Below are 26,896 nucleotides of genomic sequence, written 5' to 3' on the forward strand. Positions count from 1 at the left end.
ATGTCAATAGATCACTGGAAGCTTGCCAGCGACAAGGAGCTCATGCCTCTCTCTCTCTCTCTCTCCAACTCTCAGTTGTTCTTGTGAGGTCCCTAATGAGCACACCTGGACAACAGTCACGACGTCTCGACATTGTTCACTCAATAGAATCTCTGGGTGGCTTGAGAGTCGTTCATATCCTTTCAAAGGCATGTGCTGTTTGTTGTTGTTACGTGCTAATGACTGGCGAAATTACTCTTAAGGCAACAAAAAAACCTGTTATTATCTCGGCTTCGCTTCAAAACATAATGTCTCTTCTGATATAATGGTGAGATGTTTCCATTTATCTATACTCGTTGTCATTCGCCTTAATTTGAGATTAGAGTAGTTACGTTGCTTGGAGAGTGGTGGCGCAGTGGTTAGCACACCGTGCTGTGAAACCCGGCAAATAAAAAATGATAACACAGAATGAATGAATAAAAAATCGAAAAGTAATTACATGTACTGTCTAAACATTGAAAGTTACTGAAATTCAATCAATCAATATCCACAAAGTATTACAAATTTGGAGAAAACAAATGTAGTTGCGCCTCCGTATACAAAAATCTAATATCTAAGAAAAAGTCATCTGAAACCTATCCCAAGAATAATGCAATGGAAAGGGGCATATGAATCACTTGGAATGGTATTTGGAATGACTCGAATTATTCTGGTTAATAAGCCTGCTGCTTCATTTTACAGCCTTTTAGACATTGACTTCCAGGCAAAATAAAATGTTGTGTCTGCAGTTTTAGAGAGTAATTTTTACTTTGCATTTATGCAGAGCGCACTTGTCTGGCTATTACGTGTGCGTTAATTGTATGTTGTGCAGTATCTGTAACAGCTGTTTATGCTCACAGTAAGTCCCACAGTAATTACTTTTACAATTTACAGATTACAAAAATTAATGTGGTTGTGAAATTGTATATGCGTGACTGAAGCTAATTCAAACCACATAGGCGTAAACGGAAAACTAAATAACCCGCGTATGCTTGCAGACTTCAGTACTCTGTATCGTATTGCACGCACGTGCTTTTGTGTTAACACTCGGTGTAATTGGATAGACATTGCTGCACATACTGGTCAGGATAATTATGTGATTGACCTTCATTCGTTGGGTCACATCTCAGTGTTTGTTTTTTTGTTGGATTTGACATTGAATTTAAAGGAATACTGCCGTGGCGTAATGATTAGGGCACTGAACTTTGCAATGCAGGTAATCGGCTCCATCTCCCTGCGTGGTAGTTTAAACAATCGGGCACCTTTCCTCAATGACTCCACGGCTGTCCTCCCAGCGGCATGCATTGGTGCACCAGAGAGAGTTGATCGGCAGGTTCCGTGTGATGGGGTAAAGTGTGGGTACTCTGATCTCTCCCAAGACCTCTGGCCATCATGGAAGAGGAGGCTAAACAACCCTCTCCAGAGTTCCCTCCACGGGATAATCTTCCACCAGCAGTGACGTAAGCGAGCAATTGCAGGGCTGCCCCTTTACCTCCTACTCTACGACCAACGAGTATCATGATTGTGATCATTTTCAAAACGAATGCATTTACAACTTGCAAAAAATATATATATATATAACACTGACAATATTAAAATGATTGCATTTAGACAAGAAAGCAAGCGTCCATGCTTAAGTAATTTGTGGCGTTTTCCATCGGTCGTAATCCCTTCCAGCCACAATGTGTCCTGCCTCTAGCCCACTGACATTCCTTCACAGTGCAGATGCCTCTGATTTGCGTCAAGTTCTCTAAAGGGTGCAATCCTCTTTCTGTCTCGTCGTGTCATTCCAGACACGCACGCCTCAGTGGCCCTTTGAGAACGTTTCACGCATTGTGTCATGTTGTTTGACATTGCCCATGTTTCCGATCCATGTGTAGTGAGTCCAACCAAGTTGTAGACGTTGTTCCTTTTTAGAGGCAACGCATTTATTTGTAACACCGTAACACAAAGGGGTAACTGCCCCTTCACCAGATACAGCCTAGGGTGGTGGCCACCCAGCTAAACTACTCTCTACAGAGGAGCTACAGCTACGAAGGGTCGGACCCTCACTCGGGTCCGCGACCGACCACGTGGTTGCATAAATGTGACGTGGAGCTCCAGCTTGAGACGTGGAGCTCCAGCTGGTGGACGTGGAGCTCCAGCTGGTGGACGTGGAGCTTCAGCTGGTGGACGTGGAGCTCCAGCTGGTGACGTGGAGCTCCAGCTGGTGGACGTGGAGCTTCAGCTGGTGACGTGGAGCTCCAGCTGGTGGACGTGGAGCTCCAGCTGGTGACGTGGAGCTCCAGCTGGTGGATGTGGAGCTCCAGCTGGTGGACGTGGAACTCCAGCTTTGTAGGATGCAGCGACCCCGGTTCTTTTCAGGGACCCGCCTTATATCCCCCCACGGGTCGGGGCCACTCCGCCCCTGGCCCCGCCCGCCTTCTGGAGCCTTCCAGCTCCCCCTCGATCCCTCTCGAGAGCTCTCCCCGGACACGTGATCACCCACTAGCCCCCCCCCCCCCCACCTGGGGGCCTCTGTGTGGACACTCCGGATCACGTGTCTACGGGGTCAACCAGAGCGCCATGGCCCGAGGCAACCCTGCCCCTGGGCTGACACTCATCCACTCCCCCTTGTGGGAGCCCGCACCGCACGTCATGCGTGGTGCCCGCGCTATCCCAGCGCTCACCAAGGGCCTCGACACTGCGCTGAGCGGCGTCTGTTCTCACAGGGGGCGGGAAGAGGGGAGGGGTTTCAGGGTGGGGGTGGCCACGTGGTTCACTAGAGGCTTGTGCTGATTTAAACACGTTCCTTCGGAGTGGGCAGGTAGGAACTTGGTTGGACAGCGCATTCGTGCACGACAGACAGACAAATAATCGCTGGTGGGCGTGTGGAACCTGTTGTTTCTACCTGTGTAAGTGTAGTGTATCGTGTCGTGTATAGTGTAGTGAGTAGGTTAAACGTTGAGTTTTATAAGGGCACCACGGGGTGACCAGCCCCTCCCCACCCAGCCCCACCCTCCCCACCCAGCCCCTCCCCACCCAGCCCCTCCCTCCCCACCCAGCCCCTCCCCACCCAGCCCCTCCCCACCCTCCCCTCTCCACCCAGCCCCTCCCCACCCAGCCCCTCCCCACCCAGCCCCTCCCTCCCCACCCAGGTCCCAGCCCCTCCCCACCCTCCTCTCTCCACCCAGCCCCACTCTCCCCTCCCCATATGCACGACAGACAGACAAATAATCCCTGGTGGGCAGTGTGGAACCTGTTGTTCCTCTACCTGTACTATAATGCGCAGTACAGCTAAGCACTGATTGAAAACTTTATTCTTTAGGCACATTGGTTTGTTGCTTCATATTATAAATTCAAACTTCGTGAAAGCATTTAAACATGCGCTCTCTCCCATTTAAAAACATGCATGTAGATTATAAAATTATGTTGCTGCCATAAATGTCCACGTTATAAGCCATTGTGTTGAGCTAACATTTGTGGCCAGGTCGTTTTTGAAAATGAAGTTAATACCTCAGTGGGATTTGTCTGGTAGGATGGTTAAGTTTAATGTGTATGTATTTGGGTGACTTGTTTACCTTTCATAACGTTCTTACCTGCCCCCTACTGGACATCTGTGAAAAAGAGCTTTATATCTCATCGGATTCCTGCAGTGTCAATATTCTGATCTCTTTCTAGTTCATTTTGATCAATAGCTGTCCTTGACATAATAAATAAACGCAGAATTGCCTTCGATTTTTTTTTGTAAAGTAGCCTTCAAAGAAACGTCAATGTCAGGAGGAAAACAACAACAAACAAACAATTTAAATTACAAATCCACTCAAGCTACTCAATTCAATCCGCCTCATATTCCACCACACCAATCAAAACTTAAAAAGTCGACCTCGGCTCCTCACCAAAGCGCCAGCAGCTCCTGAAGGCGTCCAGCAATCCGCCTTCTCAGAGCAGCCTCGCGTTGCTCAGCAATACATTCACGTGTTTGTGTGTGTCTCTGTGTGTGTGTGTCTGTGTGTGTCTGTGTGTGTGTGTCTGTGTGTGTCTGTGTGTGTGTCTCTGTGTGTGTCTCTCTGTGTGTGTGTGTCTCTGTGTGTGTCTGTGTGTGTCTTTGTGTCTGTGTGTCTCTCTGTGTGTGTCTGTGTGTCTCTGTGTCTGTGTGTGTGTCTCTGTGTGTGTCTCTGTGTGTGTCTGTGTGTGTGTCTCTGTGTCTCTGTGTCTCTGTGTCTCTGTGTGTGTGTCTGTGTGTGTCTCTCTGTGTGTGTGTGTTTCTGTGTGTCTCTGTGTGTCTGTGTCTCCGTGTGTGTGTCTCCGTGTGTGTGTCTCTGTGTGTCTCTTTGCCGCTGTGTGTCTCTGTGTGTGTCTCTGTGTGTGTGTCTGTGTGTCTCTGTGTGTGTGTCTGTGTCTCTGTGTGTGTGTCACTCTGTGTGTGTGTCTCTCTGTCTCTGTGTGTGTCTCTGTGTGTGTGTCTGTGTTTCGGTGTGTGTCTCTGTGTGTGTCTGTGTGTTACTCTGTGTGTCTCTCTGTGTGTCTCTGTGTCTGTGTGTCTCCGTTCGATCACACCACTTGCCCCAAAAGTCTTTTTGAAGGCTACACGGGGGATCTTTGTCTGTGTTGTGTGTGAGTTGGGAGCGCCAATACCCAAAGTGACGATTATCTCAACCGGTTCTGGACCGCCCCTAGGTCGGCTCAGCCTCAAACGAGTAACCCGGTGCGGTGTGTAAAACATCGCCACTTGGGGGGAGACAAAGGCGGCCGGGCGTGGTTGCTGTCCCCCCCAGTACCGACTTTCATAGGCTCACAGCATTTGCCCCCCACCGACAGTCCGTGACAGGCTACATGGGGGACCTTTGTCTTTGTTGCTAATGGCAACGTCGTCGTCCCCCTCCTCCTACGCGACTTGCGGTGTTGGGGGGGGGGCTAGGGGGGGGGGGGGTTTATATCGCGCGCATGTTTACACGCGGCGCGTGTCGTCAGGGCGGTAACCCGGGGCGGCCGCTGCCCCACCACAATCAACAACAACACTGCGCGCGAGACCCCGCCCCCCTCCTGCCCCCGCCCCCGAGTTTGATTCCTCAGCGCGGATGCGCAATGTGGAGGCTCGCCATTGGCTCGCTGCCAACACGGGCACCCCCCCCTCCACACAGCCCCCCCCCACTCTCCCAAACAGCTCGTCCAATGGAGACGCGCGCCGTGCAACATCGTTGACCTCGCTCGGCCAATGAGGAGCGAGGATGCGCTCGAGCCCGCCGATGCGCGCTGGGAAATTGAGCGCGCGAGGGTTCTCCAATTCGCTGTCGGGAGTTGTCATATCGGCGGTGCCTCGGGGTCGTTGCTCTGTCGATGGCGGGGGGAGTTCACATCTAGAATTGTACATCCATAAGTTGCTGTTGTTGCTGCTGCTGCTGCTCGAACCCCGAAGACGTCGCAGACATGTTCAAGAACACGTTCCAGAGCGGCTTCCTGTCGATACTCTACAGCATCGGCAGCAAGCCGCTGCAGATCTGGGACAAGAAGGCAAGTGACACGCGTTGGCCGCCACGCGGCGCCGAAGGCCTTGCAGACAGGTTTACTTAAACGGGTCCAGAGTTTGTGTGGAAGAGTAGGCCAAGTTACCCTCTAAGACAGGGGGGCTCTGTGGAGCTCACTCGTGAGCGTGCGGGTGCAGGGCCGCAGTGCCGCTACTTGGGCCCTGTCGTCGTGTTCTCCGACACGTGTCGCACATTGATCGCGTTACGGCGGATAATCGTGAGCGTGACGGACGCGGCGCTGCGTGGCATTCACGACGGAGGAGTCTTCCAGAGCTGAGGACATCGGCTCGTGCGTTCAGGATTTACGCTGTGGTGGTGGTGGAGGTTGTTGTTGAATCGTAACCACTTTTGACGGAGCGGCTTGGGTGAAGCCTTCATCCATGGTGCCCTCTGCTGCTCACCAATAGCTCTGCAGCAGCCGAATTTCAAACAATATTTTTGTTATGGGTTAGATCGCGTAAATATGTACATGTGTCGTTAAACCCGCCACCACCCGACACAGCCAATTCGTGAGCTTTGTCACGTAAACAGAACATTTAAATTCGTCACTAGTTGGAGAGCAAAGCCACAACATTTACAATCTGAGTACGAAGTTTTGCCAGTAATTACAACTAGCTTCATCAGGCGACAGCCAGATTTGTGGATACATTCTCTAGCGAAAACACCTGTATTAAGGACGATATTGGTCGCGAAAGCCTACGTGTTACAATGTATTTTTAGTTTTAGCAGGTAAGGCCCCCCCCCCACTCGCTATCACAAATGATAGCTCAACGAAGTGGCTTGTAGTGTGGGAATTCCTAGCAGCCAAATACACCGAAACGCATGTTGATGCTTATTCTAAATGTGGAGGGGAAAACCGGAGGGCCCGGAGAAAAATCCACGCCACCACGGGGAGAGAGAAAGAACACGCAAACTCCAAATATACAGCAGCAGGCGTCAGGGTCGGGATCGAACCCACGACCTCCTGTATACCAGGCGAGGTTGTTAACATTTCCTAGCAACTGTGATGATGATGAGAGAGAGACACGCAAACTCAAAATATACAGCAGGCGTCAGGGTCGGGATCGAACCCACGACCTCCTGTGTACCGGGCGAGGTTGTTAACATTTCCTAGCAACCGTGGCGCTTTAATCGGGCAGGCTCACCAACGTGCTTAGTTTCTCGAGATTTGACGATTGTAAAACATTTTTAAGTAATCTTACAAAATTATACTTGTTGGATGTTTTTCTAGCTCCATTCACCCAAATGTAACGTTGAAAAAAACAAACTCAAAATGAAAAAAATCTGATTATTCAAGATATTCCATCATGTGTGTTGTGTGTGTTTTTCTTTACTGCAGGTCAGAAATGGGCACATCAAGCGCATCACAGATAATGACATCCAGTCACTGGTGTTAGAAATTGAGGGAACAAATGTCAGGTCAGTGCCTATTCAACGCATACGTTGTCAAACAATACAAGGTGATAATACCAATGCTTTAGAAAACGTTGACTATACAGATGGAGATTGTTTCCGCCTATTTAAGGCCCAAGGCTGGAGGACACGTTGGATGCCGGTTTGTGATTACCAGCGAAAGACATCCGTACCCAGTTGTGAAAGGTCGTGGATTGTTCTCTCAACACACCCGTGTGCTGTAGTGGCAGTAATAAATTGTCACTTCTATTATTTACGTGACAACTTTATGAATCGGCTGTATCAGGTGAACGAGGGTGTATGACACATTGAACTTACACGATCTGACGCAATGATCAATTATACACTGGTCAACAAAAAGAAAAAGAACATTTTTTTTGGCCTGGACTTTTGCAGCTGTTCTAGACTAATTTCAGGGTGCTGATTCCAAATCTGGTCTCAGATTTGCTCTATCACATCTCATTTTTATGCTATCGGCATACCCCATTTTCATTGATTTTACCCAAAATTAACTGCCACTTATGATTGCAAGTTGTTGCGAGTCAGTGACTGCTTTAGTGTTAATATATGGTGCTGTATTTTTAGGATAGTGTGTTTATAATATAATTTTATGTAGATATCCACATTTATTTAATATTTATCTTCTGCAGTTTTTATTGAAAATGCAATATTTGATATCTCAAAAACCTGATGCCAGATTTGGAATCAGCACCCCAAAATTACCTTCAAACCGTTGGAATACCTTATGCCAGAAAATGTGTGTTGACCAGTGTCATGAGCCGTAATATTGGTCGCGAAAGCCTACGTGTTAATTTATCAGTTCAAATTTTTTTGTTAAATTGTTGACATTCCACGAGTATATACACTATTGGCATTTTCGGGTTTACGTGTTCGGCCACGGAGGACGGTGCAACAAAACGCATTGCGCTGGACTCTATGCACCCTCGCTTGTGCTGCCCACCACCAATCCGCACTGACCAGCGTGGTGAAGTATGGTCAAATAAACCCCCATGACCCACGCAGCTTGGGAGGCCGCCTTCCAAAAGTGCATTAAACAGGGCTGTGTGTGTGTGTACGTTTGCATCGTTATACGAGTCCTAAAGATTGGCAGTTCTGTTGAGTATTTGTATTAAGTGAGACATCATTGTAGATGGAAATCCACATGGTAACCATTCCCTAAACAAATCCTTTCAGCAGAATATAAACATTAATATGCAACTTGGTTCCCATGGTATGTGTTACTATATACGCAAGTCATGAATAAAACTATTTTTAAACATGATACTTGTATCAAATTTTGCAATTATGATAATCACTTTTGATGCAGTTTCATTTTACATAACGGAGTAAACAAAAGTGTAAAAACGATGTAAAAAACTCGAGACAATACACATCAGATGCAACAAATGATACACAAGTAAAGATACAAAAATATAACGAAGTAATGGATTTTTGAGTCGTAAGCGTGGCACATCGGATTTCTGGGAGGTGCATCACAATACATGTGTGCTGCAGCAGTGCGTGTAATGCTGCCCGTGACTTGATACTTTGCTTCATCTCCGCAGTACTACATACATCACGTGTCCTGCCGACCCAAAGAAGACACTTGGAATCAAGCTCCCTTTCCTCATAATGATCATCAAAAACCTTAAGAAGTATTTCACCTTTGAAGTCCAGGTACGTACATTTCACAGTCACGTGTGTAATTACGTAATTATAACAACAATACACCAACTATTTTACTAAAAGACGTCAATCCGTACAAAAACGTTTGCGGTGGAATGGTAGCTCAGTGGTTAGCACACTGTGCAATAAACCCGGCCATCTGAATTATTTTCCCGACCACGTTTAATGTCATTCATTGGTGATTGATATCTAAGCAGTTGGTTGTCCCCACTTCACCAACCCACGCTGACCTGTGTGGTGAAGTATGGTCAAACACATCGCCATAACTGTGGAGGCCTTCATCCTGCATTTGATTAATAAGAAACAATGTTGAACGATGTAATTTTTCGCCACGTAAAAATAAAATAACCTTTTTAGTGCTTTCAACCTACGTGCCTTGTGGAGCAATGCGTTCTTACAGGATTTGTTTTAAGTCGGGTGACAAGTAGACAGTTTGCATCTCCGATGAGCACGGTTGGCTACGTATGGCGCGAAAAGAAGTTCAACATGCATACACACACACACAGTTGTTGTTAAGAGTCCACGGGTGCCCATCTTCCTTGCATTGGTCTCCTTGCACACAGGTGCTGGACGACAAGAACGTGCGCCGGCGATTCCGAGCCAGCAACTACCAGAGCACGACGCGCGTGAAGCCCTTCATCTGCACCATGCCCATGCGCCTCGACGACGGCTGGAACCAGATCCAGTTCAACCTCTCGGACTTCACCCGCCGAGCGTATGGAACCAACTACATCGAGACTCTGCGCGTGCAGGTGATTGCCCGTCGCGTGCAGGCACATGGCTCGTCGTCATTCCAACGCGGAAATGGGAAGAGGCGGCGTTACACTCGCAGAGTCTCTGCGTGCTGTGCCTTGCGTCGCTAACTACTGTTAGTCCCCGACTTACGATGGGGTCGTCGTAACGCATCTCCATCGTACGTCGGGGACTACCTGTACTGGGATTTCTATGCATTTGATGGCCCCCTTTTTTTTTTATTGCGTGGTCTCGCACGGTCTTCGAAAGCCCATTTGGGTCACGTGAAAACGGTGTTTCTGCTCTAACAAGCGCTGGGGCAACGCTTGTGTCTGATTGTGAGCCCTGGGCAGTTGGAGGGACCTCTGAGTTTGCTAGGCTAGTGGCTAGCAGCTAGCGGCTGTGTCTTTGCATAGGATGACCACTTTTTCCACATAGTGGTACTCTTTTTATTTGTTTGTAATTGTCTCTAAGTTAGCGCCTGGCTCGCCATTCGGTGATTGCAAGTTCAAAACCTCGCCAGCGGTGGCCTCAGGCCTTCATCCCTCCCTGAGATCGATAAGTTGAGTCGCGCTGTGTGATGTCATTAGTGGTTCTTTGTAATTGCTCCTCCCTGCTGTGGGATTATAGGATTGCTGCCACTGATTTGAGGGATATGGATGGGGAAAAAGTACCTTCTCATTAACGTTTGAGCAGAAAAGCACTTAAACTTTTCATTGTTGTGCATTAGCGCTACTCTTTGCGTTTCGTTTTTTGTCCTTCCCCCACACCTCCGATTATCACGGATGGCTACGTACGGTGCAAAAGAAGTTCACGCATTCATACAGCACACGAGACAGGTTCGCATGCGTTTACAACATGCTGAATGTGAGAAGTCAGTTAAGGAAATTAACCTCGTAATGTTAGAACTTGTTGAATATCAGAACTGCCGCTGCTGCCGTTTGACTTCAGAATCTGAATCTTGATTTAGATTGGAGCAATCCCACAAGCTGCGAAGCTCCTTTTCACTGCCTTCGGCGTGTGGGGCATGAGCGCGGTGCGGCGCTGGTTTCCGAAATCTGTATTTCCGTTGTGTGGCAGATTCACGCCAATTGCCGAATCCGACGGGTCTACTTCTCCGACCGCCTCTACTCGGAGGATGAACTTCCGGCCGAGTTCAAGCTCTACCTCCCCGTGCAGAACAAGAACAAGGCGAGTAGACTGGCACGAGGGGTAAAGGTGGCCAAGGTGCAGCCCTGCGATCGCTCGCTGCCGAGCCCCTCCTGAAGGAAGGGGGGGGGGGGCAGTGTCTTGTGAAGGCCCTCCTAGAGCAGTGGTTAGTCACAACCTTGTTTATAATAATAATGTAATTTTATACAGCGTCATTCATGCAATTGCATGCGACAAAGCTGTACGTAAATTAGCCGACTGCTTGCACAGTTGATACAAAAGTAAAACCCAAACAATTAATACGTAAATAACTACTTTGCCTGACCCCCAACATGGTTCTGAGAAATAAATGTAATGAATAATGAAAATCACTAGTTTAACCTCTTGTCCACTTTGTGAAGTATCCCTAACTAGCTAGTAACTGCAAGCGAACAAAATACAAATTTAACGGACGCTCTGCATGCGTGACGTCGTTTGCTCGCGCTCGCTGTTCACGATCGCTGAGTTTAGAAAGGCCTTTTATATTGTTCTAGATTACCCTATAGATTTCAATCTTATGATCGTTATTTTATATTGGCAGATTCATACGTGATTACTCACCAACGATTCTTGTGCACAATATAATTTCACACGTTTACAAATAACCTCACGTGTACCCCCTGGGACATTGCCACGTACCCTCAGGGCTCTGCGTACCCCTCCGGTTGAGAGAACCACTGCTATGGAGGGTAATTTGGCCTACTCTTTCACGCTGGCCACATGTATTTCAAGAAATTGGAATACCCCCCCCCCCCCCCCGCTTTACTCCAATGTTTCAGGTCGCACTCATTCCACCACACAAAGTGTTTGCTACAAATTAACCACAATACCTTGCTGATCTAGTCAAGGGGCAAAAACCATCCCATCAACTCTGGTCATCCTCACAGCATCGGCTTTTGGCTAATAATTTTTATTAATTGAACAAAGATGGTCACCTCTTCGCAGGCTTTCAGATGTGTTTCTGATGCCGTCTGGAACGCACTTCCCATATTAGGAAGCCACTGGAGCTATGCACTTTTAAATCTAGATTGAAAACTCGTTTATCTAGAACAGCTTTTTGTGTGTAGTTTATTGTCCTTCCCCCGCACCTTCAGTTAGCATGTTTGGCTACGTACGGTGCGAAAGAAGTTCAACATACACATACAGCCAAGTAAATGGGATGCACCCATTAATGCTGCTACTGCTGAGTATCCACTATATAGTCATGGAGGAAAGACCAAACCCAAACAACACAGCTTTCATCTTGATGACATTTTACCCTGGGCTGAGTGCAATGAGCCGTCCAATATAAGATTGTAGATTAATTGAGACATTTTTTTTAAGTAGCAGCAGTGACATCGCTGCAGCATTCCTCCGTTATAGTCCCAAGTATCGCGATAGAGTCCAATTACTGCAGTGAGAACTGGTTGGTGCTTTGCCTTCACCAATGAAGCTTTGTCTTGTTGCACGGCACGGGACCTTCGGCCTGGTAACACAGTTGCAATATAAAGGCTCTCTATTTTTTGGTTTGCGTCCTGAACAGAAAGAAGCTAGTGTGGAGGTGATATTGCCACAGTATTGATTATGCTGGTTTAAAAAAAAAATACTATGCACGCATTTATCATAGTTCAAATGCAGTGTATGTTTAACTTTCTGCGGAACATGTTCACGGCTCATGAACTCTTGAGGATAAAGCAGAAGCCACGCTGGAGTTACTGAATTTTATTTCTGCTCGAGTAAGGTGGAAGGGACTTTGGCCAGGTTTTCGGTGTGTCTAAGCAAGTACAAAAACATCACCAAGTTACCGCTGATTGCACAGGTCGTACGTATGTTGAACTTCTTTCGCACCGTACATAGCCAACCGTGCTAATCGGAGGTGCGGGGGAAGGACAACAAACTATGAGGTCTCTAAGTCTCTGGGTATCTGCTGTGTGAGTCTATGGGTCTTTGCTGTGTGTGTCTATGGGTCTCCGAGTGAGTCTATGACTCTATGATGAATCTAAGGGTCTCTGTGTGAAGGTGCGGGGGAAGGACAACAAACTGAACACACAACAACAACCTAAAGAATACCGCCAATGAACCTGCACATAATTGATAACCAAGCAGGCGTTCCCATTTGTGGGAGCGCCCTTTTAAGTAACGCGCACCCTCAGGCATCGGAGTTGCCCTGCTCCAGCGAGCGGCGGGCGGTTTGCTCGCATCCGGCGGTGGAAATCTGTCGCCGCTGTTTGCCGAGGCTGCTGGTTTTTCGCAGCACCCAAGGGCAAAGGACGAACGCGTCACGGGACACGGCGTGACAAGGGCACTTCTTGTTCGCATTTCCACCCCAGCGACTTGCCTAGTGAATTTTGTTGCATAACGACCCGTTCCCCCCCCCCACCCCCCTTCTTGTGTTCACAGTAGTAGGCATCCCCCGAAGGCTTTGGAAGACGGCGGCGTGACGATGCGTGTGCATTCAGGACCTTCTTCCCCCTCGCCCACGGGGATATTCGAATGTATTTATCACGGCTGGTTAGAAACGTTCACTCACCTTGGCTCGCGACGCGAGTGCTCTTCCGTTTTTTTCTACGCTTCTCCGGCATAAACAAGCCCTCTTGCCTCTGCTACAACTGTATCCTCTCCGTACCAGCATACACGGCTCACATTACCCGCGAGCATTCTTACACGTAAGCAGGCACGCGTGTGCACATGTACGTAGGTGTGCCGAGTGAATAATTGTGCACGTGCGCACAAGCGTACTTTTGTGCATACCTCCGTAGTTGTGTATTAGTGCGTACATATTTCATCGACGGCAACTTTGCAGCAGAGACCTACTACAGAGAACGCATCGTCCTTGTAAATGTGAACTTAAGCAGCGCGTCGCGTGCTCTCGGACGCACGTTTGAAGCTTTCGTAATTAGAATTAACAATGGAAGTTTAAAATCACAAACGCACTCCAGCGATGTTGCAGTAATCCCATTTGCATAACACGTACGCAAGTGCCGCCACAGTGACATCACTGGAGTGGTCCTTGGTGGTTTCCAAATATTCTTCTCAGTGTTTCAATCCGGTGTTTGAGAGAGTCTTGAGGCGACACTGCTTGGGGTACTTTGCAATTACAGGAACCGTTTGGATCTTGTTGGTTTGTGTCTTTGAGTAAAATAATGTAATTTGTGTAGATTACAGTGAACCCTTGTTAATTCGACACGTGGGGCTCTGGCCTTGCCGAATTATTCAATATTCCGAATTATGTACAATGGTACTTCCCAGTGCTTCCTGTCCCAATAAAAAAAAAAAATCCAAATTTGTTTCCCAAACTCTTCACACGCCATACGCATTGACACACACACCCCGCATCAATTGTATACAAAACTCTGTATTTGTCTCGCAGACTTAGGGATTCATACCTCAGTCCCTTTCCATTATTTCTTGATGTAGGTGTAGACGACATTGTTGAGAGGGTTGGCTTACACAGAGTGCATAAGCAAGGTGAAGTCCAAAGCGACGGCTCTGCACTAACGCTCACCACGCTCACCACGCTCACCACGCTCACCACGCTCACCACGCTCACCACGCTCACCACGCTCACCACGCTCACCACACTCGCCACGCTCGCCGCCACCAGACCAAGTCAATGTTTTGGTCGTGGCTTACATCGTCGCTCCACGACGTGCATGCTGCAATTGGACCATTCGGTGTGGCAATTTGGCTCGTGGCGAATTGCTAATAACACCGTAAATATGCCGAAAGCGCAGCCGTGCTGAATGATCCCCAATTACGAATGATCAAATACCGCAATAACGAGGTTTTACTGTGCATTGCGTAGGTAATGAATGGACTCGTTTCTTCTCGCCAGTGAGATCGGTGTGCTGTGGCGCATTGAATCGTGAAATTAATATACTTATGTTAAAACCTTTCTATGTTTTCCGTCTTGATAAATTGTCGTTTCGATGTTAGCAGATGTTTTGGTTTGTGTTTTAGTTTTAAAAAAGAAATACGTCTAAATGGTTGTACATTTGAAGTTGTACACGTAAAAAGAAAAAGTTTTAACTTAAATAAACTTATTTCATATGAATATGCGTTTCGACTGCATTATTTAAACACAATAAAAACGTAAATTCAGTGACACACAACTCAGTTCTACAACAAATTTCAATTGCATTTCTACGTGTATGGGCATAATTCAATCTTAGTAAATAATGTAAATAAGATTAAGGCAGTTGGCTAATAATTAGTACTTTCACTGCATTTGCATGACAAGAAGATGAATGGCCTAGTTAAAGTGTTGGCATACAAATGTTTTTTGCTTGTCAGATTGTTTGGTGACGGTGTGCCAGCCAGTGTGCCATTGCCAACAATGGGGCAAATTGCCGAGCGGCACCGTGGCGGTGAGATCCTCTCTCCTTCGCCGGTTTACGCAGGAGGTTGTGCGTTCGATTCCGGACCCTGACGATGCCTGTTGTGTATTTGGAGTCTGCTTGTTGTCTCTCGTCCCGTGGCGGCCGCGTGGATTTCTCTCCGGGTTCCTCCGGTCTTGCCCTCCTCCACATTTCTGACCGCAACAGCGGCGCACGTGGCCGTGCCGTCGTGCGCGCTTCGTGACTGCCGAGCAGCAGCTGCCGCGACTAATCGTCACCAGGGGTGATTGTCGCCTCCGCTTTAAACTCTTCAGCAGGGATGATGATGGCGATGATGGTCATGATGATGGTCATGATGATGGTCATGATGATGACGATGATGATGACGATGATGATGATGACTGATGATTGACGATCATGACGATAACAATGATGACAATGATGATTGTGATGATCATGACGATAACAATGATGATTTTGATCATGACGAAAACAATGATTGTGATGATCATGACGATAACAATGATGTTGACAATGATTGTGATGATCATGACGATAATGATGACAATGATGATTGTGATGATCATGACGATAACAATGATGATGACAATGATGACAATGATGATCGTGATAACAATGATGTTGACAATGATGATTGTGATGATCATGATGATAATGACAATGGTGACGATGGGCCGCATTCCAGAAACGGATCGACCCTCGTCAGTGACGGCTTCACGCCGTGTCAGTCAAGATGCGCGTTTTTTTTTGTACCATACTTCACCCCATACGGTGTCCGTGCAGATTTGTGAAGTCGGGTGAGGGGGGGTGGGTGCTGTACCGGCCAAGATGTCTCTAGCTTCGTGTGGTCGCTCTGGCTCCGGTCATCCACGCAGCAGCGGCTTTTGGCTAACTATCCGATGCGCTTCTGCGGCCATCTGGAACGCTCTTCCTTCCGATATTAGGAAGCCACTGGAGATATGCACTTTTAAATGATCATCTACATTGAAAACTAATTTCTTGAGAACTACTTTGTTATGTTTGGCTACGTACGTTGCTAAAGAAGTGGCTGCCTTCCCATTTTCAATTCCAAGTTCGTGTTGTTCAACGAGGTGTGGACTCTTTAGATACCAAGCTATCGGAATAAGTATTGATTACTGGAGAAATCCGACGAGCTATAAAGCTTTTGGCCAGTGGAGACGGGTCACCGTCCAGGAGGAGCGGGTCAGATAAGTGACCGGGTTCAAGGCTTTCCCTGTTTCTTCAACAATACAGACACGTGTCCACCGTTTCTGTACGGCATCTTGCGATGTTCGGCCACGATATGAATCCAAAATTGCACTGCGGTGTATAACCACTTGGCACCAAAGCAGAATACCCTCCATACACGGGTGCCAGAATGATATTAAATATATATATACCGTACAAACGAATGAAGCTAGAAGACACGTTACGTTAATTATAATCCACACGCGTATGGAACAGATTGACGTGATTACAACAGTGATGTCAAATTATTCCACGTAAGGGCTGACATTGGTTTAAGAAGGGACGTTTCATCAAGGTAATGATCGCCAACTAACAATTGCTCTACCGCAGTGCACTAATTGCCAAGTCATCTTTGACTGCTAATAAACTAAACAGTTTTACTCAAGTGTCGTCATAGGGTGTTAGGAATGACGTCTAACCTGGAATGCGCTTGACTTGACGTATTTGAATCATGGAGTCTGGCAGCAGCCGCGTGACGAGCGTGGCTAGGCAGGGGGGGGCGTGGCCAGGCAGGGGGGGGGCGTGGCCAGGCAGGGGGGGGGGGCTTGCCCCCACCCCGCCCTGGTGACCAAAGCTACGAGCTGGGGCCCCCCACTTGACAACCACCACGAGCTGTCGTGGGGAGCGCCCCTACAGCGTTAGATGTTCGAGACCATGAGCGGAACGATGCGAGGCCGGCTTCTGCCACAGGGCAGTGGCTTTTCAAGTACTGTCTCAGAGCCACCATCAGCGCCCCACACCCAATGCTTGTTTGGACAGGTAGAACCTCGGGACTTTAGAATTATAATGTTTGTATGAATTATGCATGCAGTGATAGGGAAGGAATGGAACTACTGTGTAACATATCTGTGTACGTACACATTTTCCTTACCAAGCTGCCACCAGACGTTTGTAAGCATATGAGTGGTTTTAATAATAATATGAATACCAATGAAAAGATTAACCCAAGATAGCCCAAGTCTTTAAAGAAAATGTTCAGCAGAGGTCCTGCTTTGCGTGCGAGGAAAACCGGAATTCCTCAAAGTGATGTGTGCCCACGACACCTGGGAAAGACACTCACTGTGGTCACCCACCCACGTGACCTGGGAGAGACACTCACTGTGGTCACTCACCCACGTGACCTGGGAGAGACACTGGTCACTCACCCACGTGACCTGGGAGAGACACTGGTCACTCGCCCACGTGACCTGGGAGAGACACTCACTGGGGGTCACTCGCCCACGTGACCTGGGAGAGACACTCACTGGGGGTCACTCACCCACGTGACCTGGGAGAGACACTCACTGTGGTCACTCACCCACGTGACCTGGGAGAGACACTGGGGGTCACTCACCCACGTGACCTGGGAGAGACACTCACTGTGGTCACTCGCCCACGTGACCTGGGAGAGACACTCACTGGGGATCACTCACCCACGTGACTTGGGAGAGAGACTGTGGTCACTCGCCCACGTGACCTGGGAGAGACACTCACTGTGGTCACTCACCCACGTGACCTGGGAGCGACACTCACTGTGGTCACTCACCCACGTGACCTGGGAGAGACACTCACTGTGGTGACTCACCCACGTGACCTGGGAGAGACACTCACTGTGGTCACTCGCCCACGTGACCTGGGAGCGACACTCACTGTGGTCACTCACCCACGTGACCTGGGAGAGACACTCACTGTGGTGACTCACCCACGTGACCTGGGAGAGACACTCACTGTGGTCACTCGCCCACGTGACCTGGGAGAGACACTCACTGTGGTCACTCACCCACGTGACCTGGGAGCGACACTCACTGTGGTCACTCACCCACGTGAACTGGGAGAGACACTCACTGTGGTGACTCACCCACGTGACCTGGGAGAGACACTCAGCGTGGTCACCCACCCACGTGACCTGGGAGAGACACTCACTGTGATACTCTTAGGTTTTTTCGGTAAAGTCACGTAGGTAAAAATAAAAAATAGAAATAATTATAGAAATAAAATGATAAATCACGACGTTTCGGATTTATTATTTTATTTATATTATTATTTCTTTCGTTTTTATTATTTTTTTATTTTTTTACCTACGTGACTTTACCGAAAAAACCTCAGAGTATGAATCCTTGCAGTCACGAAAGTTTCAAATCTAGAACTCACTGTGATCACTCACCCACGTGACCTGGGAGAGACACTCACAGGTGGTCACTCACCCACGCCAGCACTTCCTAGGCATCTGGCACGATTCTGTGTGCAGGATCCAGGGTGATTTCAACGATGTGGTTGCACATGGAGCGTGCGCCCGGATCGCCGTGTTTGCTACAAGCTCATCTTTCACAAAAGTGACATTAGGTTTCGTACAATAAGTTACTAACAAAAGGTGTGGCAAGTGGAGGTAGCAGCGTCTCTGGAGGGCAAAACATCAAAGTAAAAATGTGCCAGTGCTTAGCTTCGTCTGAGATCATTCACGATCGCTCTGACAAAACTGGGGCGGCAAGCCAGGCCAGCTGAGCTGCACGGCTGGGTCCTCTGTAGACGTGCATCAATGTCCGTTTGTTAATCCACTGCTAGATGATGGCCTACCGTGCAGACAGTGATGGGTATTTGCCCATACTTCACCACGCCGGTTAATGCGAGTTTGTGAAGGTGTACACAAAGAGCAATGCGCGCTTCTGCCCATCCGCACATTCGGTGCATGTTGTATGCGTGGTACTCCTCGCCCGATCCAAACGCTATCCAGGCTCGGCGGGCACTGCTTAGCTTCCGAGGGATCCGACGGAATAGGGCACATCACCCCGGGTACACGTGTTCACAAGTGCAAAACAACAGCGGCTCGCGGTCCCGTCTCTCCGAAGGCCAAATGAGATTATTGAGAGTCACTGAACAATCCACTTCACCCCCGCGTATTGGGTTGATAATTGACGCAGATGCAGTCGTGGCGCGGATGTCTCTGCAACGTGTTACGCACCCGTTCGATGTCAGCTGCCACTGATGAGATTGTTGCCGATCGGAACGAACGGGTCATTTCAGCAACACGTCCACACATTGGTCAATAACGCTGCCGTAGGGTTTGGGCAAAGGCCCTGCTTCTGAGCAGGGAAGGGCCCCTTTGTCTTTGTAGCGTAGAAGAAACGGCGATTCCCAAAACGTCAACAAAAAATAAATCTTTGTTATTCTTCACGCCACAGTGGTTGTTGGACTCGAGTTGTTGTTGTTGTTTGCGCGTTGTGCACCGCTGCCAACGCGGCGAGTGGCACATTTTTTCTAAAAGATAATTTTAGGACCGAGTGTCGGGTCATCATGGGAAAAGCACTTTATTTGCCTACAGCAACGTAGAGACGAGAGACTGCTACTGTATAGAATATTGCAAACGTTTAATAAAGCTACGTGAGAAACTGCTTACCACTGAATATCGCATTCGCATTTTTATGAATTCGAGAAAAAAACTGGTAATTTCAAGTGTAAATATAATGTTTAATGTGTCGTGTCGATGTGGAGGAGGTTCGTGGAGGATGCTGCTGCGGAGTTGGAGGCAGTCACCCTCTAGCAACAGCGGAGGGCAGAGGAGCGACGCTCACAACGAGCAGAGTGAAGGGCGTCTAAAGCGCAGAGAGGTGGCGCAGTGGGGGGCCCAGGTGGTGCATCTGCCAGCCATCTCAGTCAGTCCACCATCATCTCGGCCATCTCAGTCAGTCCACCATCATCTCAGCCATCTCAGTCAGTCGACCCATGGAACCTGGGGTCTGTCCCGTGACCTCCTGCCAGCGGGCCTTCAACTCTTCACGTGGCCTCAAAGTGTACCCAGCATGGTAAAAGCGCCGTGGCGACGTCACCGCCACTTGGTGGTGAACGGCGATAGTAAATGTTACGTCGAGCCCTTCTCAAATCCACTGCTGGATGAATGCCCCCCACGCACGCCTTCTGATCCCTCCCAGCCTGCCCACACGTGGCTGTCTGTGTGGAACGGGCACGCTGCGCCCGTTCAGGCCCCACGTGTTTGAGAGTCAACAAATGTGCACAATGTACGACAATTATAAAACATTTCGCGCACATTGAGTTTTAATTTAAATTGTCACGCATTACGGCGGGCTGGAACCGAATTGCTTTTAAACTAAATTGTTTCTAACTGCCGCACCCCTGGCATTAAAACAGTTATTGGGCGTTTGACATTTAACGTCAGTCCAATTTGTTCCCCCTCTTATTTTAAACAAAGGTGACAGCCAACTCGAATTAAAAAAACACACACACCTGTACTACGCGGTGAAAACACACACACTTTGCACAGTTAAAAGGAGCGGTCAACAAATTAAATACATTGTTTCTGACATTGATAATTACATTTGTGTTTAAAATCATAATCGCGTTGAGAGCATCCAACGCTGAGCTTTGTTTTGCAGATGTAATGTTGGACTTACCGTACTGCTATTTTTAATATTGCAATGTGCTTGCAGCATTCACTTTCTTACAAGTTGATACAAAAAACTAAATGAAGAAAAAAATATTATTTTTATCGACCTGTTATGAGTCGTACATTTACCATAAAGTTCAAACTTCTCTCGAGTGAAACATTCGGTTTAAGAGATAGGAAGCGACGGGTGTGTATTAAGTCTAGATATACTGCAGGGATGGAGGTGAAAATATATTTCGGAAAATAGCGAAAAGAGAGACGGAGAGAGATGTATTCAAAAGACCTGTCAGAGATATGAGATGGGGCTGTGCGGTAGGGACACGCCCGGTTTACGTCGGAGGATGCATTCCTGAAAAGTGCGATGACGAATGTCGAAACGACGCCAAACGGAGCGATGTACAGGGGAGTCGTAGGGGGGAGGCTGAGAGGCGACGGATAACGAGACAGGGCGGGCGATGCTGCTGTCAGCGACGCAAGTGCGGGGTTGGGGCGACGCAAACCCAGTAGCGGTGTTAATGCCGTGACGTGGAGCCGGATTAAACTAGTGCGGGGCCTGTAGCATATGTTATAAAGGAGCCCTAAATAAAAAAAATACGTAAATAGTAAAACACAAATTTTCACTTGCATAGTAAAGTAATTGTATGTTTTAATTTGCTATACAGCCAGATAATACGACAAATCGCTAACCTTAAACACCCAGTGGTTCATAAAAGTTGAAGGCGGTATAGTACTATAGTAATAGAGCAAGTGCAGAATCACTGAACCGGAATCGATAGCTTGAAAGCATTTAGCGCGGGGCCCTTAAAAGTGCGGGGCCTGTAGCTACTACACGTGTAGCTACTACACATGTAGTTACTGCACATGCAGCTACTACACGTGCAGCTACTACACGTGCAGCTACTACACTTGCAGCTACTACACATGCAGCTACTACACATGTAGCTACTACACATGTAGCTACAACACGTGTAGTAGCTACTACACGTGTTGTAGCTACTACACGTGTTGTAGCTACTACACGTGCAGCTACTACACACATGTAGCTACTACACGTGTAGCTACTACACGTGTAGCTACTACACGTGTAGCTACTACACGTGTAGCTACTACACGTGTAGCTACTGTTGCGACGAGGATAATCCGCCACTGGACGTGGATCTTGGTGTGACTGCCCGGTCCGCGAGGCTCCTGCAGGGAGGGGAGGGGGTAAGAGAGAAGTGATAACATCGTCCTCGCCGAGGCAATGTACAACTTTAAATAATCTTCTTGGTTCTTTCGGTAAAGTCACGTAGAAGGGAAGTAATAAAATAATAAAAATAAAACATAATAAAATTATTCTCACGACGTTTCGGCCACAACGCAAGCAGCCGTCCTCAGGTGAAAACCAGGTCCGTCGAGGCGACAGAGTCTGACGGACCTGGTTTTCACCTGAGGACGGCTGCTTGCGTTGTGGCCGAAACGTCGTGAGAATAATTTTATTATGTTTTATTTTTATTATTTTATTACTTCCCTTCTACGTGACTTTACCGAAAGAACCAAGAAGATGAATCCCTGCAGTCACGAAAGCTTTAAATCAAAATTTAACTTTAAATAACTACCAGGAGAGAGCGCACGGTGGTTAAGGGGGTTGGAAAGTGTTCGGCACAACTCGAAAAGTTTGGGTAAACCGCGGATGCTCTGGAGTAAAGGTCAAGTCTGTGGCCGAAACGTCGTGAGAATTGTATTTTATGATGTTTTATTTTTATTATTTTATTATTTCCCTTCTACGTGACTTTACCGAAAGAACCAAGAAGATGAATCCCTGCAGTCACGAAAGCTTTAAATCGAAATTTAACTGCAGAACTAGTCTTTAACATCGCCACATTTGTAATATCATCACTCTATGGTGATCAATCCGCCGTGTATACAATGTCCCCGTAGCACTCGCTATCCACGGGATAGTCATCCTGTGTCTCTGTATGTCTGGAGGAGAGAGAGACACGCGTGTGGATAATGCAGCTGTGACGAGTCTGCCGGGCGCGTGTGATAAAACAAAACACGGTAGGGCGATGTCGAGCATGACCTCAGCCCGTAATTGGAGCCATTATTGAGACAGCGGCTCTCAGCTGCGGTGGTTGAGATATGCAAGGCAAGCAAAGCACGAGGCGTGCTGCGACACCCACCACTTCTCATGCCCATGGCCATACAATTCGCTCCCGTTCTGCGACGGGTTGAGAATCACGGGGGCAGGCGGAGGCACCGTTTGTTTCAGTGATGTTTTATTTGTTTCGGGGCTGGGGGGGGGGGGTCGTATCTGTGATCGGGGGTTTGTATTCGTTGGCTGGGCCGTGTAGCCCGCATGCACAGCCACCACATGCCTAAACAGATTTTGTTCGGCCGGATCGAGGGGGATAAACGGGCGCGGCACGGGCTAGAGAAGATATGGAGTGATGTGGTACAGGAGGACGTGGAGCTGAGTGGACTTGCCGATGACTGGTACCAGCGGTGTCAAGATCGGCCTCTGTGGAGGAGGCTCGTGAAGGACGCTGCTGGGCAGTTGGAGGCAGTCGCCCTCCAACAACAACGGAGGGCGGAGGGGCGACGCTCACAACAACGAGCGGAGCGCCGGGTGACTAAAGCACAGCAAGTTGGCACAGTAGGGGGCACAGGTGGTGCATCAGCCACTCATCTCGGTCATCTCAGTCAGTCGACCCGTGGCACCTGGGTCTGCCCATGACCTCCTGCCAGCGGGCGTTCTACACTTCACGTGACCTCAACGTGGACGTAGCCTGGCACAAGTGTCGTGGTGATGTCACCGCAACTTAGTGGCGAATGGTGGTTGTTGTGTTCGTTATAGGTTCGTTGTCAAGAGTTGAGTTTGTTATTGACTTCAAACACTGCGAGGTCTCGTGTGACTGGCGCTGCGTAAAACCACGATTTAAGTTTGGTTTTCATGAGCGGGCTGCTGCTCTAAGTATAGCTTGCACATTTAAAAATACCGATTTGGTTGCAGGCACCATTCGGCGGAGCGTTTACAAACATTTATTTTAAAGCACTGCATACCGCGAGCAATGCGGGAAGGAAATCGAGGCAGATGTAATCAGTTGTCGGCGGAATATGTACCGAGCGGACCGTGGGTGCAGGATGGAGGAAGGCGTTTGAGTGGCACCCGGTGCTGAGTGAAAGAGAGGAAGACCTCGAGCCAGATGGTGGGATGAGATTGTGAGAGGGAGCCTTGAAGGTCAGATTTTGGTCGAACAATCGTTGAGGCACACAGGCTGAACAATGGAGAGAGACGCTGGCGATGATGCGTGGGATAGACATTGCAGATCCCAATCATCCGTGAATTTACGTGATTTATACTGGTAGGAATCTCCTGGTTACACCAGCCCACAGGGGATTATTGTGTCCGTCGTGCAGGGAGGGGCTGGGTGGGGAGGGAGGGGCTGGGTGGGGAGGGGAGGGTGGGGAGGGGCTGGGTAGGGAGGGTGGAGCTGGCAGGGTTGGGATGGTGGGGAGGGGCTGGGTGGGGAGGGGCTGGGTGGGGGGTGGGAGGGGTGGGGCTGGGTGGGGAGGGGCTGGTCACCCCGTGGTGCCCTTATAAAACTCAACGTTTAACCTACTCACGCCGGCTTGTGCCCGCCCTCACAGTCGGGCATATTTGCGGAATACACCACGCCGCCGTTGACCCTGGCCATTGACCGAGCAACCCAACGTTCCTACCAGCTCCCTCCGCAGGAATATGTTCTGCGGTGAACAAAACGCATACCACGTGGCTACTGGTGGGTCTCGTCTAAGAGGAGTTCTATTGCATTCTATTTTGTCCAGCTCTCCGAACGTGGATCACGATGGTGTCTTTTTCACTTTTCTTGCACACTTTGACCATGCGAACGCAATTCCCTAAGCGGCGTTCCAGCCTCATTTTCCAGTGCTTAATTCAGCAAGCTTCCACGCTCTCACCACTCACCCACCATCCACATACTCTCAGCTGTTATCCCTCTTCTGATTTGTGCGATAAGCATCGTGGGGGGTCTTGCTTAGCAACCGCGACAGAATAAAAATAGAACGTGCGTTGGTAGCTGGCGTGTGGCGACAACAGCAACCCGGTAACCTGTTCGTGCCGAGTTATAGTAGCTAGCCACAAACAGGAAAACCAAGGTTGCGCCCTGAATTCTACAACTGACTTGAATGGAAAACAATTATGCGGCAGTGCAAGGTTATACGAAGTCTGTTGGAAGGATGAAAACGTGCCACACGGCCTTATACTTTGTTGAGTCAATGCTCAACATCACGAGTACAAATTGTGTTTTCTCCATTCTGATCGTGCAAGGGTATCATGAAGGCTCAGTGTTTCACACTATGGGGCGATGTTGCTATGTGGTTTTACCCAATTGGGATCCCTTTGCGTTGAATGTTTCCAAATTTGGACCGTGGCGCTGCCACGCACGCGGCCTATTATTTGTTTAATAATTACGTCGCGGAATATTTAAGGTCCACCGTGAAGCTAACAGTGCGTAGTTTTCTTTTGTTGGTCAATGCGCACCGCACTATTAACCAGGGTGGACGCTGGGCTCGAACCGTGAACCTCTGCAACAAGCGGCAAACTAACTCCTCGCTCGACTACGTCATCTGCTCGGCTACGTCATTGTTCACCAATCACAACGCCCACGGTTCAATGAATCGCAACACGCAACGCCCCAAACATAATCCGGCTATTCCAGTTCGGGGCATAAAACGGGCACGTGCTCAAACACCAATAACGTAAAAAAATAAAGACGAGGTTATATCAACAATTATACTGCCTCGGGAGGGTTAGAACTGAAAGCAAGTGTACTTCTGTGAGCATTGAGTTTTAAACACATTACATGATACGTACACACATATAATTGATTCAGCTCTACAGTCACCGTCATCATCAGGCACTGTCAATGCATTGCTGGAGGGAGTGATGAGCTCAGCTGAGGTGCAAGAAGCAAGACTGATCGTGGCATCAGGAGACACTACGAGATAGTGACGACATGGGAGGCCTTTCTCCAGCAGTGGATCGGTCGTAGCTCTCGATAACGAATGGGTAGAGCTCTGGGTAACGTCCTCGTATAATAATATTGATTGCATGTTTATATCGCTTTTCATCAACGATCTCAATGCGCTGTACAGGACACAGCGCCAGTAGACACTCAGTATGAACATATTACATAAATACATTTTATAAACCGTTTACTAAACAAACACAAATTGTAACAATCGGAAGCGTATGCGCGTTATGGCTGCTAGGAAAATGCAGAATGCAGTGCACGATTTATAGTATCGTGTGTGTGGATTGCATCTAGGGTGTGGAGATTAACAGGGGCAAGTGGCATTCGATGAAGAGGAATTTCACTCAAGTTCAAACTGGCCACGTGCACACTGGCCCGTGCTATCAGAGTGTTGCTGCTGTTCTTGCTGTCGTTGTCAGCAATGTCCCACTGCTGGCCACAGGCCTCCCCCCAACTACTTCTCATCCCTTCCGTTTGTGTTAGGTAGTTGCTCTTCTCCTGCAGTCGTGACCTCTGAACTCTGTTGTCCCGTTCCCACCGCTGCTGCCACCTCTTCCGCTGTCTCCCTCTGCTTCTCTTCCACTTCTCTCGGGCTCCACTCTCGAGTTAATTGTGTCCATCATCTCACGTCAAGTTTTTTTCTCATGACATCTCCACTCCATTTCCTCGGCTCCGACAGTGTGCTGCGTGTTCATTGCATGCACGACAGGGATGCCCAGTGCAGCTATTGACACTTGAGGTACAGCAGTGATGTACATTATCGTGTGGAGCTTGGAAAGTCCGAGGACGGGTGATTTATCCTCTACCGTTTCTACAAACATCTCTCCATGATCTCCTTGACGCAGTACAATCTGGTGTCTGCCAATACCCATCGACCATAATTTACTGGACATCTGTGAAAAAGGGCTTAATAGCTCATCGGATTCCTCCAGTATAAATAGATATTCTGATGACACACTGCAGCTTGACAGTTCTATTGATTCCATGAACACAACTTCGCTGTCCCGTTCTCACATAAAAATAGTACAATTACCTGCGATTATAATTGCAGAATCATACTTGTGCCGTGTAGTAATAACAATGACGATTGCCTGATTATGGTTTGCAATGCAACGGAAACACGTGTATTTCACGAACTACAAGAGAATGATACTAAAGCGTATACAATTACACACATTATTATGGTGTGTTGTTAGTGATGCACAACTAGCATAAACTCAACACGTCCATAAATATGACACTGTGATCTTAAAAGAAAAACATATGTAAGACGTTTCGGACGAAGGCCCTTCTTCAAAGCACATGTGCCATGCACAAGGGCGATTACCCAAAATGTCACCTATATTTATCCTTTTAAAGCCATGGCATTATTGA

At 48.2% G+C, this 26,896-nt stretch overlaps 1 protein-coding gene across 2 annotated transcripts; it reads left to right on the top strand.

Moving 5' to 3' along the window:
* The first annotated feature begins 5,229 nt into the window (after positions 1-5,229).
* Positions 5,230-16,570, top strand: CFAP20 (cilia and flagella associated protein 20). Of its 2 annotated transcripts, none has more exons than XM_078879527.1 (6): positions 5,230-5,511; positions 6,865-6,944; positions 8,504-8,615; positions 9,188-9,376; positions 10,437-10,547; positions 12,927-16,570. In XM_078879527.1, the coding sequence occupies exons 1-6, from the start codon at positions 5,428-5,430 to the stop codon at positions 12,927-12,929; spliced, it is 579 nt and encodes a 192-aa protein (XP_078735653.1). In that variant the 5' UTR covers positions 5,230-5,427; the 3' UTR covers positions 12,930-16,570. The 2 variants fall into 2 exon arrangements, with proteins under 2 accessions (XP_078735653.1, XP_078735652.1); XM_078879526.1 differs by having other exon boundaries at positions 12,924-16,569.
* The last annotated feature ends 10,326 nt before the right edge of the window (positions 16,571-26,896 follow it).

The sequence above is a fragment of the Lampetra fluviatilis genome, chromosome 54, assembly GCF_964198595.1.
Source record: "Lampetra fluviatilis chromosome 54, kcLamFluv1.1, whole genome shotgun sequence".
NCBI lineage: Eukaryota > Metazoa > Chordata > Hyperoartia > Petromyzontiformes > Petromyzontidae > Lampetra > Lampetra fluviatilis.

Excerpts from the sequence above, each read along its gene's own strand:
- CFAP20 (XM_078879527.1), top strand. The coding sequence starts at position 5,428 with ATGTTCAAGAACACGTTCCAGAGCGGCTTCCTGTCGATACTCTACAGC. Across the intron at positions 5,512-6,864 it reads TGCAGATCTGGGACAAGAAG|GTCAGAAATGGGCACATCAA; the intron begins GCAAGTGACACG and ends TCTTTACTGCAG. Across the intron at positions 9,377-10,436 it reads TCGAGACTCTGCGCGTGCAG|ATTCACGCCAATTGCCGAAT; the intron begins GTGATTGCCCGT and ends GTTGTGTGGCAG.